Genomic DNA, 15,696 nt, shown 5'->3' with positions numbered 1-15,696 from the left:
CCATACCATAATGTACACCAAGTAAAAATAAAATAAAACTGCAGGGAAAGAAAAACTCCATATGACTGAAATTTGTTGAGCCGAGTTTCAGGAAATAACCTACTTGTGTAGTAGACAATAAGATCTTGGCCTTGAGTAAAACAAAATAAAATCTCTATTAGATTTTCCCAAAGGGTTGATTTGATTTAATATACTGTGTTTCTCCGAAAATAACACCCAGTCTTATTTTCTTTTGGGACCTGAAATAAGAACTGGGGCTTATTTTTGGGGGTGTCTTAATTTTTTTGAGTGCCACCGCTGCGAGGTGGGGGGGATGGAGCTACCCAATGCTCCACCAACTTACCTCAGGGTCCCCATGGCTCCATGCCCTGACAACTGCCTGGTGCCAGCAGCACTGACAGCCATGTGCAGCAGGAGCCCACGTAACTGCTGGCTCACTTCTTCCAGCACTGGAGCAGGAGGCTGAGCGACGCAGCCAGGCAAAACACTCTGTTCCGAAATACTTTTCGCCCGGAAAGAGAAATGAGGGAGACTCGGAGTTTTATCTGCTTGCAAATAAAGCTTTGAAATGGAGTCCCATTTGCAAGCAGATGAAGCTTTGTCTCCCTCTGGGCGAAAAGTGTGTGGCAGAGCCAGGTGGAGGCAGAGGCACTGGGGGAGTGGGGGGAAGCAAGCAATCCCAACACGCTGCCCATTCTGTCCCACTGTCTCTTGGCTTGCCCATAGCTACGCCGGGCATGCGCCCGCATGGGGCATTGGGATCGCCTGCCTCCCTTCCTTCCTCTGCCTCCATGCTCGGACTCACAGGTATCTGTGCTGTGCCAAGGGGCCAGCAGGCCACGCCCACCCCAGGCTTATTTTTGGGGTAAGGCTTATATTAAGCCCACCCCAAAAAATCAGGCTAGGGCTTGTTTTAGGGGTGGGTCTTATTTTCAGGGAAACGCGGGTAGTTTGATCTGGTTTTGCAAAAGATGATAACTAAGGATGCACAGTAGTTACACACTTCTTGAAAATAAAAATTAAGATTTACAATTGTTTATACATCAAGTATTGATTGTCAATTTTTAATTGTTTTTTGGGGCTGTTCCGAGTTATGGTACATAAGATTGACAGTAATTTAAATCTTACAAAATAATAATTTCCTATACTCTGCCTGCTGTACTATATAGGTAAAGCCATTTTTTTTACTGTGGCTACTAAACTTGAACCATTTGGAAGTTTCTGCTGTGAAGCACCACAATGTCCGGTTTCACCTTCACAAATCATGTGGTGGTTGCTGTAATGCATTATGCATGATAGCCCAGCCCTGTGTTAGCAGATATGTTTGGAGGGCAGGACACATCACATGCTCTCTCTCAGTCTGTGATGACAGATCAAACCTCTAGCTTTGGAGGTGTTCAGAGCACTGCTTGACTTTGGTACATGACTGTTGTTTATTAAGAACATTAAGAAATCATTGTTGCCATAGGGCAAAGGGAAACAAGAAAATATTGGAAATATTTATAGCAAGAAATTTATAAAGCTTTCATACTGTGTAATGATCAGCTGACATAACAACAATCAAACTTTTCCTCTTTTTTCAGCTTTACTACCAAACAAAGGAAACTACTTAGTTAATAGCTACTTATCATTTTTCAGCGACACAATAAAACCCAGGCTACTGCCAAATGTTGAGGTTTAATTTATATCCTGCCGATATTATCTATTATAAGTAATTCAAGGTGACGAACATAGTCAATATTCCTTTCTCCACAACAAGAACCCTGTGAGAAGTATTGGGCTGAGAGAGAATGACTGATCCAAAGTCACCTATTGATTTCATATCTAATTCTGGACTAGGAACTCACAGTCTCTTGGTTTCTAGGCCCACAATAGACCGAATTGCCCCTTTAACTATAAAAATAACAATATAAAAACAATACCTAGGGAAAATGCATTGTGATAATCTCTATATATAAAAAAGGATGTATATATGTATATTTGTTCCAGCATACCAATGGAACGGCTCGAGGAATTTCAACCAAACTTAGTACACAGATGACTTACCATCTGGAATCAAATACTGTGTGGGGAGGGGGGGTAAGACACCCCTAGCACCCCAGGGGTGTATGTCTGTGAGTGTGTATGTATATGTGTATGTTCCAGCATAACTCTGGAATGCCTGGGCCATGAGGAAGAGCGAGTGTGGCGTCCTAGAGTGGCAATTGTTTGTGATGTCAGTTCCTTCGCAGCTTCCTCTGGAAAGCCAGCCGTGACAGTTGCCCTCCAGTGGACCAATGGGGAAGTGCCTGATGGATTTGGGCCAAAGTGCCAGGATAGTAAACAGGGCGGGAAAGAGGAGGGCATGGTAGGGGGAAGGTAGAGGGCAGGGATGATGGATGTGGAAGTAGGGGGAAGAAAGGCCCCTCCCAAAGGCTCCCTGTCAGACAAACTCTTCAAAGTCTATAAATACCTGGGCAACGCTGGGTTATCAGCTAATTTTTAAATTAAAAAGTGAGTTCTTAAATTTCAAGTTCCATTTGAAGCCGAAGTCAAATGATTCCCTAACTCTGGTATGGGTGTGAGAGGCAGACCAGTGTCAGGGGTGGAGTGGGGGTTATCATAAGCTTATATTGATTTTATATTTCTGTTTTACACATTTTAGGAAAGACTAGTATCTTAGTGTTCAAGACCACGCAGGTCAGTGAGAAGAAACGTGTCTTGTATATTGAAGTAGAGTCTTGTTATATTTTTTAAGATACCACTCACAAATGTAAAGTCTCATGGTATAGTCTAGCATATTATTTATTTATTTAAAATATTTATGTAACCTGCTTATCTTCTGACCAACTCTGATCGGCTCCTTATCAAATAGTTAAAAAAAAATACAAAATCATATTAAAACTATGATTGATGTAATTTTACTTATATGGAGATGGGGAGTAATACATGCAAGTAAGTCTGTTTCTCCCTGGATGCCAATATGTCAGAATTACAGAATAATTATTATCAATTATTATTATTGTTATCAAGATATTGAAGTGGAAACTAGAAAGGGGGAAATATTACTATGCTATGAAGTTGAATGATGGTTGTATTATATACAATGTTATTTTAATGATATAAGTATCATTAATGTAATCAAGGCTATCAAAATTGTCAATCTCATCAGTTATTTGGTATCAAAATTAATGATACCCAGATGCCACACTTCATGTAAATATGAAAAATATACTTGAAAAAAAGAATTAGAGAATAAGAAAGAATTGCTATAGCTCTTGCTTCAGTTATTTGAATATATGTATCCTATATTAATTGGCTTGCTGTCTTCATTGAGATGTTGATGTACTTTTTGCTACTTATAATGAAATACAGCAATATTACTCAACAAAGCTGGGACTCACACAGATTGTTGTAGACTGTTTGCAGTTTAGCCTGATATGTGAGTTCAGTCATTAAGGTTTAATCAATAAACATAGCTAAGCATGACAAGTATATACAACCATTTTAAAAACAGAGACACCTAAGCTTGTGATCTTTGTGCAATAGAAAAGTATTTAATTATTGCACTAGTAAGCAGGACAGGACACAATCGGAAGATGGATTGGTAAATTTTATCCAGATCAGTTTGATTTTGGCCAGCAGAGACCCAAAGCAATTACAAGTTGATGGATGACTCGTGCCTTATACGAGTGAAATAAATGGCTTGAGGGAAGTTACTTATGGACAGATGTCCAGACACAACTCAAGGGATTAAATTTAACAGCACTTTGACCATCTGGGGTCTGGGGATCACAGCCAAAAAAATACAGGAAGCCCAAGTGACTGAATGACATTGCTTCTTCCAAGTTGCACAATTAAATGATCTGGATTTTTTTTTTTTTTTTAAAAAAAAACTTCAATCCCTTAGAAGCATGTCAAAATCAAGTTTGCCTTTCATCACTTCAGATCAGCTCTATCCCAATGTTTGCTATGAGAAAGTCATTATAATTATGCTGTTAAAGTATATTCATCTCTGATTTCTCTTTATAAATGAAGTATTTGGAGCACATATTCTTTATGCAGAAGAATCCAGGTTCAAGCTTTGATATCGCCAGTTAATTCCCACTCTACACATATTAAGCGATACACTGGCTAGGATGATGGAGTTTATTTATTTATCAAACTTTTTAACCACCTATCTCCTTCACAGAAGGGCTGTGGGTGGTGAATTACAATTCATTACACCTAGAGAGTGCTAAGTTAAATAATAAGAATATTTTAACCTGGTATTTAAAAAACATGTTAACTGCAAAATACACTTTCTGAAACCAAATTAATTGTGTAATTCAGTTTCCCTCTTAGTGTGGCTTTGTTGTTAAGAGCCAGGGTTTTTTCTTTTGAAATGGTTAAAAATGTACTTTAAAAAGAAATACAGCAGTACTGATTTGAACCTGGAGCCGTGTGCAAAATTTACAAAATGTATTTTTTTTATTAAATTTATTTGCAGGTGACTCTGGGTAGCTTGCAGAGTTAAAAGCAATAAAACTATAAAAATAGATATTTCTAATAATATTAAAAAATAAAAATTAAAGATGGGGAGGGAGGGAGCAGGATGTGCAGGGTGGGAGGTGGGATCTTCTATTGGTTCATCAGCCATTTCCAGAGTAATACTCCCGCCCCAAACCAACTGGCAGGGCCAGGTCTTCAGGCTCTTGCAGAAGACTAGGAGGGTGGGAGCATGTCTCACCCCAAGGAAAGATGTTCCAAAGGGCAGGAACCATGGCAGAGATGGCTCTTCTCCTGGACTCTGCCAGCCGAAATTCCTTGATCGATGGGGTTCACAGTATGCCTCCTTTGCTGGCATGGGTGGGGCAGGGCAGTCCCATTGGGATGAGACAGTTCCTCGGGTAATTTGGACCCATCCTAGATGTTATTGTATGTGAACAGCTGTAATTATGTTCTACAGCTATGCAGAAATATGAACAGCAAACTCCTGTTCTAGTTTACTTCCAGTTTTAGCTAACTTAATCCCATTAAGCCTTTTATTTGTATTAAGCCTTTTATGTATTTATCAAATTTGTATAGACCTCATCTCAGAAAGAGTGACTCTGAGCAGCATTATGATTAACAGAATGATGAAACACCCTAATGATTTCAAAATCTAAGCTAAAAAAGAACTACAGTTACAGTGCCTAGTGTAAAAGGCTACTCTCTAAATGAGAGGCTAGATTTTTATCTTTGGGAAAAAATTTTTCTCTAATAAATGCAGAGCTCACATCACATCACAGTTATTGTTGTTATTCCTCCTCCCATTTATACCATGTCTTTCTGTAAGTACAGTACAGAGATATTTCACTCTTCCTCAGTGGTGTGCTTTAGATTTGTTGTTCTGTAGCTTTCAAAATTCCCAGCCAACAAACATAATTGCTAGTCCTAACCATCTGGAGCGGGTTGGCTTAATGGAAAGCTGAGTTTCACTGACATTACAATGCTAAGCTAACTGAATAATTTAATATCTAAATCTCAAGAGATGAGAACAATGTAATAATGTTTCTGCTACAATGGGAATTATATTTCTCATTATGCTGCCTCTTTTGTAGTTTTCTTAAAAAATTACATTAAAGTCCACGGCTGAATTCAGATTATATATCACAATTTAGCTCTGTGAGAATAACCTTCGACTCTTCTTATGTTTGTATAAATATTTCTTTCCTAATTAATCACAACTTGCAACATCAACCAATGCAAAATAAACTATGGCTAATATTGAATAATGGGGACAAGCAATTCTTTAAACTAGAGATGATACACATAGATCAAAACTGAGTACTGTCCTGAACATTTGTTTCTGTTTGCTTATTTCAGTATCGCTATCTGTTTCCACTGTTTATTTATGTGCTCATTCTTTATGTGGGTCTTATACAATGCTTGTATAATTGCTATCTTAGCATCTTGTGATAGACTTGCATATTTCTCTTCTTTTAATGTGTAAATGCAGTTTCTATTCATGCTTAATGCTTGGGTACTACTAGGTTTTAAATGAAGGGTGGGAAAAGGTAGAAGGGTTGAGAATGGAAAGAAGTATAAAATGCATGATCAGGAAAGAGACTGATAAATATTTTTAATATTTAAACTATTTAATATTAATATTTATCAGCAATTTAGTGTGGTAAGACTGAATGTAAAATCAAATGAGTTGTTTCCATGACCCACAACATAAAGGAGAAAGACATTTACATATTGAGAGTTGCACCTGAGTTCTACAAAATCATAGCAGAATACATAAAATAATCCTAATCAGTAGTTAATTGCTGCATGAAATCTTATTAAAATAAGCTAGTAAGAAACTAACAACCAGTTTTTAATAGATCAGTCATTCAACACAAGCATATTGAAAGATTTAAAATGATGTTTCATTGATCTGTTGTTAAGCTTATTATAAGTATGTAACTGATTGATTCTTTGGTTAATAATAGGACGTTAAGAAGTAACCTTAGAGTTGTACTCTCTTTTATATCAATTAACTTGCTGAAAACTTCCTGTAGCATTTAAAATATTTAAAACTGCATTACATGTTTGACTGAATGAACAAAACATCACAACAAGAATTAAAAAAAGATTAATAATGGATTATGTTGTAGTATATATTGAGATGTATCAGGCATCCATGTTTAGAATGGTATATGAACACACCTTTTTAAAAAGGGAAATGGTAAGCAGATTTGAATAAATTACAGGGCTTTTCAAAATATTTCGTTCTATTAATTTTTAGCTAAATACATTTCCCAGAATGTTAAATACTATTATTCCAGATAAAGATGCTTTAGGCTTCAAAACTATTTTGTGATGGCAAACCTTATTTATCAATGTTGAATACATTTATAATGCTATATCTATTTATATGGATAAAATAAAAATTATATGATTGCAGGGTTTATTACCATGTTATTGAGATATTTTTCTCAAAAACATTTTGCCAAAATTGTAATAAAAAGCATCTGGTAAGGATCATATTGGATGGAAGTATAACTTGTCCTTAGTAATACATAACAAGACATCCATTCCTTTAAAAAAGACAAAAAAAACCTCTCCATACAATTTGTATATATTTTATATTCACACCTGCTTATTAAGAAAGCATAAACTGATTTGAAATTTAAATTCATTTCAAAAGCAAATTCATTTGCTATTAAAACCTCCCAGAATAAAAAATATAATTGAATTTGCTCACTGCCCCTTACAATAGCAAAAAAAAAAAAAATCTTCAGTTAATTAATTTTTTACTCCAGTTCTTGTGAAAGGTGGAACACCCATTCCTTTTTAACACAATTACCAAGAATCATTATATATGCATGAGAGATGTGCGTATGACTCTATACAAAATAATGGGTTGAGAGTACTTTTTCAATTGCAATTTACAAATGTGTCTCACAAAATAAACAACAAAGTATACATGGAAAATGCTTGTATAGCATGGAACTGACTGCACCAGTGGATCCAAAAAGGATTGGATTGCCCCTTAAGATTTGTTTTTAATAATAGCAAGATAAAAGTCCATAAAATAAATAAATAAAAGGGAGCTTATTTCTTTTTTCTTTTTTTGTACTGTTCTGATTCTTCAAATTATGCTTATGGTATAACTGATGATTAATAAATTGTTGTATTTTTCTGATGAGGGTGAGAGTAGCTCATCTTTCAAGCAGACCTTGTCCTGCTTGTGAATGTAAATTTAATCTTGGGGGCAGAATATAAGAATTAGTTGCCATGTCTTTATTGGGTTCTGATGAATTGATAATATTACGTGCCATGGTAATGCAATGTCTGCAAAAAGAAAAGCGAACTCAGAGACATCAGGAATTCAGCAGTTCAGCCTTAAGCAACATACATTTTTATTATTGCCTTCTTTCTCCTCCCATGGACCATATTTAATATTTTCTCTCATCTATGAGCAGCTCATTGTTGGTGACTTTCCTTGGAGGTAAGCTCTCAGTGATATAGTTCATAGCATAATTTGGCTGCCCAAGCTGCCAGTAGAATGTAACGATCCATGAAGGAGGCCATCTATAATAATAGTAGATAAATACAAGAAATGGGAGACTGTCCTAGAAGTACTAAAATAGTATGGAAGAGAATACTACTTTGTCAGCAAAAACAAAGTGGTAATATGTGTAACACTGGGGGAACAGGATTTTGATTGATGGAATATTTAATTATATCCAAGAGGTGTTGACTCAGTGACCACAGAAATAAACCTTCTTCAATAAAAGAAAATATTTGTAGCTCAGAGTTGAAATGAGAGGTCCTTGGTGCTCTCTGAGCTTGATTGGTTTTTTGCAGACATTTGATCATGCAAACTGGGTAAAATAATTAGTGCTAGAACTGATGATGTCATCCAGGACATGGTTGTCCCAAAGAAGCTTCTTCAGCTGAAGAAGTTTCTTGAATGAGAAGCAAAACATCTTCAAAGAAACATCAGAAAGTAGAGTTGCCTCTGGAAAAAAAAGCCTTTGGGATAGCACTGTTGATGTTACCTAGTTTGCGTAATCAAATGTCTGCAAGAAAATAACCAAAATCAGAGAGCACAAGGACCCCTCAGACCTTCTTCGGGATGATCTGTTCCCTCCCTGGCTGAACTGTTGATATTCTGGCCTAAGATGTACATTTATTTGCTGTTTGTTCAGGGAAAGTGGGAATGTGTTTGCCCAAAATTTGCGACCACCTTCAATTGTGCCTGTCTTCCACAGTTTTAAAAACTCCTGCTCTAAGTTATATGGAGAAAAATTTAATTCATTTGTTTGATCCATATAATCCTCCTTGCGTTAACTGTACATATTGGCAGGTATATTTATCAAAAGAGTTACATTTACTTGCCAGTATAGCCATGATTGTTATTTAAAAGATAAAAAATGTTGAGTTAGTCATCAAAAATCAACAAAATTGATCTGTTTGATACATCTAAAGAGAAATTTTGGCTTGACTGCTTCTGGCGTGACTTAATGATGAATATAGTGTTTCAAATGGAAACTTGTGGATTCTATTTATTGTTGTTAATGTTTGACTCTTATCTCAGTACTATATCCATAAATGAAATGAAAATCAGCTGATTTAATTGGAGAGCCTATTGTGAATTATAATAGAACTATTGAGAGTAGCCCACCAGAACAAATGAGATTTGCTTCTTGTTAAGATACTACAAATCTGAGAATGAACGGTTTTTTTATCAGCTCAGATATTGCTTTTATATATGCCATTTTCTCCTAACTAATCTCTCTTGAAAAGGACATTTTTATCTGTATATCTGTCTGTCTTCGTAAAATATATTGTTACTTTTCTTGGATAAAGACATTGGCCTGCTTAAATCTTTCTTAAGGTACAATAAACATGCATTCTACAAAATGTTATTTAATTTTTGATGATGATGATGATGATAATAATAATAATAATAAGCTTTGATTTCTGTTCCAGGCTTTTGGTCAGGCTCATACTAACCACAAGAAAGTAGCAGCAGATGGAGAGAGCAGAGAGGAGACTTTGATACAGGAATCTGCCACAAAAGAAGAATACTACATGAAAAAGGTTATGGAACTGCAGACAGAACTCAAGCAGCTGAGGAATGTCCTTGCCAACACCCAGTCTGAAAATGAACGCCTAAATTCAGTTGCCCAGGAACTAAGAGAGGTGAGCATGTTTAAGCAGTAATGCCTGAATGGAAAAGCCTTTGAACCTGAACAGTTGCATTCCCTTGGAAGAGGTAGTTATGTGGCAGACTATTCTGAAATTAGAAGTATTTGGAAGCATTTCTCAGTTTTATGATTTGCCGTTTTGTCATTTAGCAGCGGTGAATAGGGACATGGTGAAAAAGGATGCGGTGGCTCAGTGGCTAAGACGCTGAACTTCTTGATCAGAAGGTTGGCAGTTCAGCGGTTCGAATCCCTAGCACCGCATAATGGGGCGAGCTCCGTTACTTCTCCCAGCTTCTGCCAACCTAGCAGTTCGAAAGCATGTAAAAAATTCAAGTAGAAAAATAGGGACCACTTTGGTGGGAAGGTAGCCTTTGGCATTTAGTCATGCCGGCCACATGACCACAGAGACGTCTTCGGACAGCGCTGACTCCTCGGCTTATAAACAGAGATGAGCACTGCCCCTAGAGCCGGAAACGACTAGCACGCATGTGTGAGGGGAACCTTTACATTTACCCTTACATGAAGCAGCATTGAAGATAGCTGTTATACAAATATAAGCCTAACACTGTTAATAGGTATCCTTTCTGGGCTTAAGGCTGATCAATACAACATACTTTTTCATTGCTTTTCTGTGCAAAAAAAAAAAAAAAAACCCGAAAAGAAAAAAAAAGAGTCTGAGACATAAGATTGAAAGGATTGGTGGGTCAAGTGAGTAGATTGAAGGGCAAATGTGCACCTGCCTCATTCGGTATACATATGGGAATGAGATTTTATACTGGTGTATTTCCTAAATGTTATGAGTATGTTAAATGTTAAGTATTATTTAATTATACAGATAGTTGTCATTTAGCAACCACAATTGCAATTAAGCCAAGTTGCTAAATGAAACTGCACCTGTGCTTACAATCTTATTTCAGCTTTCTTTTGCTTGACAGACTTGGCAAAAGTCATTAATATCAGCATTGGTTGCATCATCATCATAACTGTGAACGGTCACTAAACAAGGATTACCTACACTCAGAAGTATGTGGTGTATGAACAGATTTTATCCAGTACTACCAATAGACAAGAATGTTTGTAGGTCAGGGTTCAACTTGAAGTCCTTGAAACTTTCTGAGTTTGGTTGTTTTCATGCCACCCTCCCCACAAGGCAGATGCCCCCAAATTCAGTGGGGGAGAATAAGATCCTTGCATTATTGAGCTTGCCATCTTTTACTTTTATTATTAATGTTTTATTGATTTGATTACAATTTCTTTGTTTGTGAGTCGCCCAGAGTCATTGATAGCCAGGAGACATGTAAGTTTAATAATTATTATTAATATTGATATTGTTTCTGTTTATAGCTCCATTAGTGAAGCTCCTGCTGAGTGCTTAATCGCCTCATAGTTGTCACAAGAACAGTCTTTCACTCTTTTATGTTTTCTAGCTATCCTCATTTTTTCCTTTTTTCTCTGTCCTGTGCTCAACTATCTTTTCTTTTATTCCTTATACTCTATTCCCCAAAATATTCCCTTAGTTTTTTGGCTGCCTTCCACACAGGCTGTGAGCTGCTGGGAGGGCTACGTGGAGATGCGTGAGGGGGGGCATGAAGCCGCACTACGTGGACCAGCCGTTGGGATGGACATCCCACCCGGGGATTTCTGCCCAGGAGCGTGCCAACTTTCCTCGCCCTTTGAAGCGTTCCTCCCTTCCCCTTCCGTTGGGCTGATAGAAACTGGTCGAGGTTCCAGATGATCCCGAAAGAAAGACGCCGGGTCCTTGAAATCGGGCTTGCGTGTGGTGGAGGAGCCAAAGTTAAGACAGGGGAGAGCAGTCTGACCCCCTCCTCATGCATCTCCATGCAGCCCCCAGTGGCTCGCAGCCTGCGTGGGGACGAAGGGCCCGCTTGGCAGGCACGGCGGTCCGGGTTGGAGGCCCGTTTTCTGGAAATGTGATGCGAGAGAGAGAGATAGGCCAGGTGCTCCCAATCAGAGTTCCAGGTACAAGGGCTGCGGTGAAAGCCTGCCGCAGGGGCTCACGCCATCCAAGAAAACACTTCTGGTGAGGGGCTTCGAGAGTTAAAGTCATGGCACCTTTGCAAGAACAGAGTTCCCCTTATAGAAAGAAAAGTCTGGGTCTTTCAGTGAGAAGACAAATTCGACATGTTCCTCTGCGTGTGGCGGAGGCAGCCAGAGTTAAGACAGCGGAGAACAGTCTGACCATGTTCTGTTCACAGTGCGCTTTAAATGAAAAAAAAAGAAAAAAAGTAGAATCCTACTGAAGACACACTAACCTGCTCGCACACTTCATCGGACTGTAGGCGGAAAGAGGAGTGCCAAAACACCATTCCATTTCCTTCCTTCCCTACCCCTCCTCACCTGCCACTCCCCCTCGCCGGCAGAGATCGGCAATCCAGATTTGGGGAGCTGAATGCGCTGCTACTGCCCAGGAGGAGAAGAACATCAGAAATGGGCTCTCTCGCAGCACCTTCTTTCTCTCTTCTTCTCCCGAGTGGTAACAGTGTATCCAGCTCAACGAAAAGGCCATTCCGCATGGATGGCTGGGGCGCGTGGGGCAACTTCCCCCTCCCTTTCCATTCTCTCCGGCCTCACCTCCTCATGTCATATTGTTTGCACAGCAGCTGCGCATGCATCTAAGTATGGGGGGGCTTTTTTGGGGGAGGGCTTATTTTACTGCATTCGCTTGAAAGCCCAATTATCCAGACATATCTTAGTTTCGGGGAAACACATTAGGATAATTTTAAAACAAAAGTTTAGAAGCTCAAGAATAACCAGAAAATGAGAACTTACAAGTTTTATATCTTTAAAGACCCAGATTGTTGGGGGCAATATGCTGACTCTGTAAACCACTTAGAGACGGTAGTAAAGTACTGTAAAGCGGTTATAAGTCTTAAGTGCTATTGCCATTGCCATTTTATTTTAGAAATGAACTCTTTTTTTAAAAAAGAAAGAAAGCTGGGGGTTTGGGATCACCTCCCTACCTGTAACTTTCTCCTTATTTGTTGTCATCTGTGAAGAAGATTGTAAACTACAGCTGGTTAAATTAATTGAGCATCTACTTTTCTGCTACACCTATGTTTTTTTTAACATATAGAACTGCAACTCCCCTTTGAAGATGTTTGTTCTTGTATTGTGTATAGGTATGAGTGCAACAATTGGCCTATTTTCAAGAATAATATATTTTTTAGATAGGTATGATACAAAATGATTACTTTTAAATCACAGCTGTTTCATTTTCATTTGTTCTGTTCAGACATGCTGATAGGGTGGTTTCTAAATATGAATGCAGCTCTTCATATTTGCTGGCTCAACAAATTCTGTCTCATGTGATCATTCTAAAAAATGCATAAGTCATTTTGTGTTTCATTATTCAGAGCAGGCTGTAGTTCAGTGAGCAAAGTACATAATTTGCATGTAAGTAATTCCAGGTGCAGTCCCCAGTATCTCTGGGTCCAGTTGTGTAAAAACTGTGTAAAAGCCTGAAGAATTGCTGCTAGTCACTGTTGACTGAGGTAGAATGGACCAATAATCTGATTTGATTTAAGACTATATATATTTCTGTGTTTCATTTAAGTAAGACTGAAATGCAGAAACCTAGGCTAATATGGTTGCTGCTCCATAAAGCAGATATGTGGATTATTTTAGGTTCCAGAAAGAATAGCTCTTTCATTTTAGATTACCCTGAAAAATATGATAGTTCTATGCTTTATACCATTTAGGAACACAAAATTATTGTAAAGGTGTTTGCTGTCAGACTTTTGGAGGAGGATATGGCCAAAACATAAAAAGTTTTGGGCATTACTCTTGTTTTCAGCAATCTAGATTGGCATAGTTGAGCTAGTGTTTATAAACTCTTTCACTGGTTCCTCTATTCATAAATTCGTGTTCTTCCCTCTCACATGTTTATTATGTCAGAAACAAGAGATTATAACACAAATGGAGTAAGTTTGCCATCATCATTTCCAGCAGCACATCTGCCTTTTGTTCATACTTTGTAAGTGAGTGAGGGTATTAAGATGGGCATGTACTAATTTTTCAGACTTTGTCCCCTGCCCATTCATCCATCAGTTTATAATCAGAATTTCTAAACAGATATAAGGAAATTCTGCTTTTGTATAAAATGAAGAAAAGATTTTTGCCCCTGCCCCACAAAGTCCTGTAAGACTCTAGTTGAAGAGTGTCCAACCCGCAGCTCATGAGCCTCATATGGCCCTGTACAGCTAGTAATGTGGCCCCATAAGATTGTAAACTTTTACCATTATTATGTGGTTCTATTTTATAAAAACTATATATAGTCTATATGTAGTCCAAGACAATTCCTCTTCACACTAGGCCAGTATGGCTAATCTTTTTGCCATCGCGTGCCAAAAGTGTGTGTGGGGGGGTCACACCCGCCCATGCCCACACCCATAATTCAATGCAGCCAGACCTCCACACATGTGCGCCAGACCCCCCAACCTCCCCCCGCTTTTGGCACGTGATGGCACAGTGGGCCCGGTAGGCCTGTTTTTCACCCTCCCCAGGCTCCAGAGGCTTTCTAGGAGCCTGGGGAGGGTGAAAACGGCCTTTATCCCCCAGAGGCCCTCCGGAGGCCGGAAACTGTCCGTTCCCCAACTTCCAGTGGAACTGGAAGGCTGAAAATCAGCTGCTGGAGCTGAGCTAGGGCAACATTCACATGCCCACAGATATGGCTCCACATGCCACCTGTGGCACATGTGCCATAGGATCGCCATCACGGCTCTAGGCTGTGATTTCTTCTCAACTAATCTCTCTGCATTTATTTGGCTCATCCATAAAAATACTTGCAAAAGAAATCTACAGCTAGGAATGGAAGTGGTGGGATAAATGTGTACTCTGTTTAGGAAGATGGTGTTGGACTGTATACAGCTTCTATTCCCCGCCCTCCCAATTCAACCAATATTATTTCCAGAATTGTTTATTTTTAGGTTCCAGTGCTGTCACCATGGTAGCCAGCTAAGCTTCTTGTTAGACCCCCATCTGCCTACATTGGCTGTCTGGGGCTTTTCTCTATATACACAGTAGCCTGATTGTTCCAGGTCTCCAAGTTCTCATAAGCACCTGCCTGAGCTTCATTACTAAGGAGATAAAATTCCCAAAGTTGTAGTCTCACTTAGGGTTCCAATAGGATGTGTAACTAAAATACTTAAAAGAGTCTTTTAATGTTTCATTAATTTCTTGTTTGTGCTCTCTCTCTCAGAAAGTATTCAGCCAACAGAAAACAAAAAACCAAACATACATACATTACACACACACACACACACACACACACACACACACACACACACAGGATAAAAATGTGAATCTTAATTTGCAATTGGAAAACCTACACTAAAAGCAGCACATTCTGAGAGCATACAGTTACAGTTATTTAAGGATAATTAAATAATTGTTATTGTAAAAGATCAGACGAAGCAACAAGCTTCTTTCAATGTTGCTAATACAGAGAATGTGGCAGGCAATAATTTAGATGAATTCATTTGTGTGCTCTGAATGAAAAAGAAATACTGTATTGTGGAATGGAGGATTCATTAATAACTAGTAATTTGTAATATTTTCTAAGGTTTTTTTATAAACAGGATTTTGTCTCCAATATTAATAGAACATTGCCCATCTGGAAAATATGACCAAAAGGATATGAAGAAGATGACTCATTTCCTTTGACAATTCAGAATAAAAGTCCAGGCTTGCCTTAATTGCAACACATGAAGCATATGATATATTCTTGAAGTGTATGATATCCATGAATCATATACCTAGGGAACATACTTAGAAATCATAGATCTACTTCTTCATGATAAGGAAAAGGGTGTGCCAAATGCAAGTAATTCTTAACTCTTAGCTAGACTTCAATAAATTCTAAACAGGATAATTATCTAGGGATCAAGAGTTTATATTATATACTGTAGGTAGCTCTCAACTTTTGTAATTGAGCCTGAAATTACAGTCATAAGTTATTGCAGTCATTAAGTGAGTCAACATATGATGGAGCCAATTAGGGATATTAGCTTGTGGAAGACCAGTTGCTTCTAAC

General features: G+C 38.2%; 1 protein-coding gene across 2 annotated transcripts in view; it reads left to right on the top strand.

Moving 5' to 3' along the window:
• Window positions 1-15,696, top strand: part of BICD2 (BICD cargo adaptor 2) — a 103,001-nt gene that overhangs the window by 67,794 nt on the left and 19,511 nt on the right. For both annotated transcript variants that reach the window (XM_034437295.3, XM_034437287.3), the window contains exon 2: window positions 9,427-9,639. In XM_034437295.3, coding sequence (XP_034293186.1) covers window positions 9,427-9,639 — 213 coding nt within the window. The remainder of the gene's footprint in view (window positions 1-9,426; window positions 9,640-15,696) is intronic.

This window comes from Pantherophis guttatus, chromosome 2 (genome assembly GCF_059756535.1).
Source record: "Pantherophis guttatus breed Tessera chromosome 2, ASM5975653v1, whole genome shotgun sequence".
Lineage (NCBI taxonomy): Eukaryota > Metazoa > Chordata > Lepidosauria > Squamata > Colubridae > Pantherophis > Pantherophis guttatus.
This window is presented reverse-complemented; position numbering and strand designations above follow the sequence as displayed.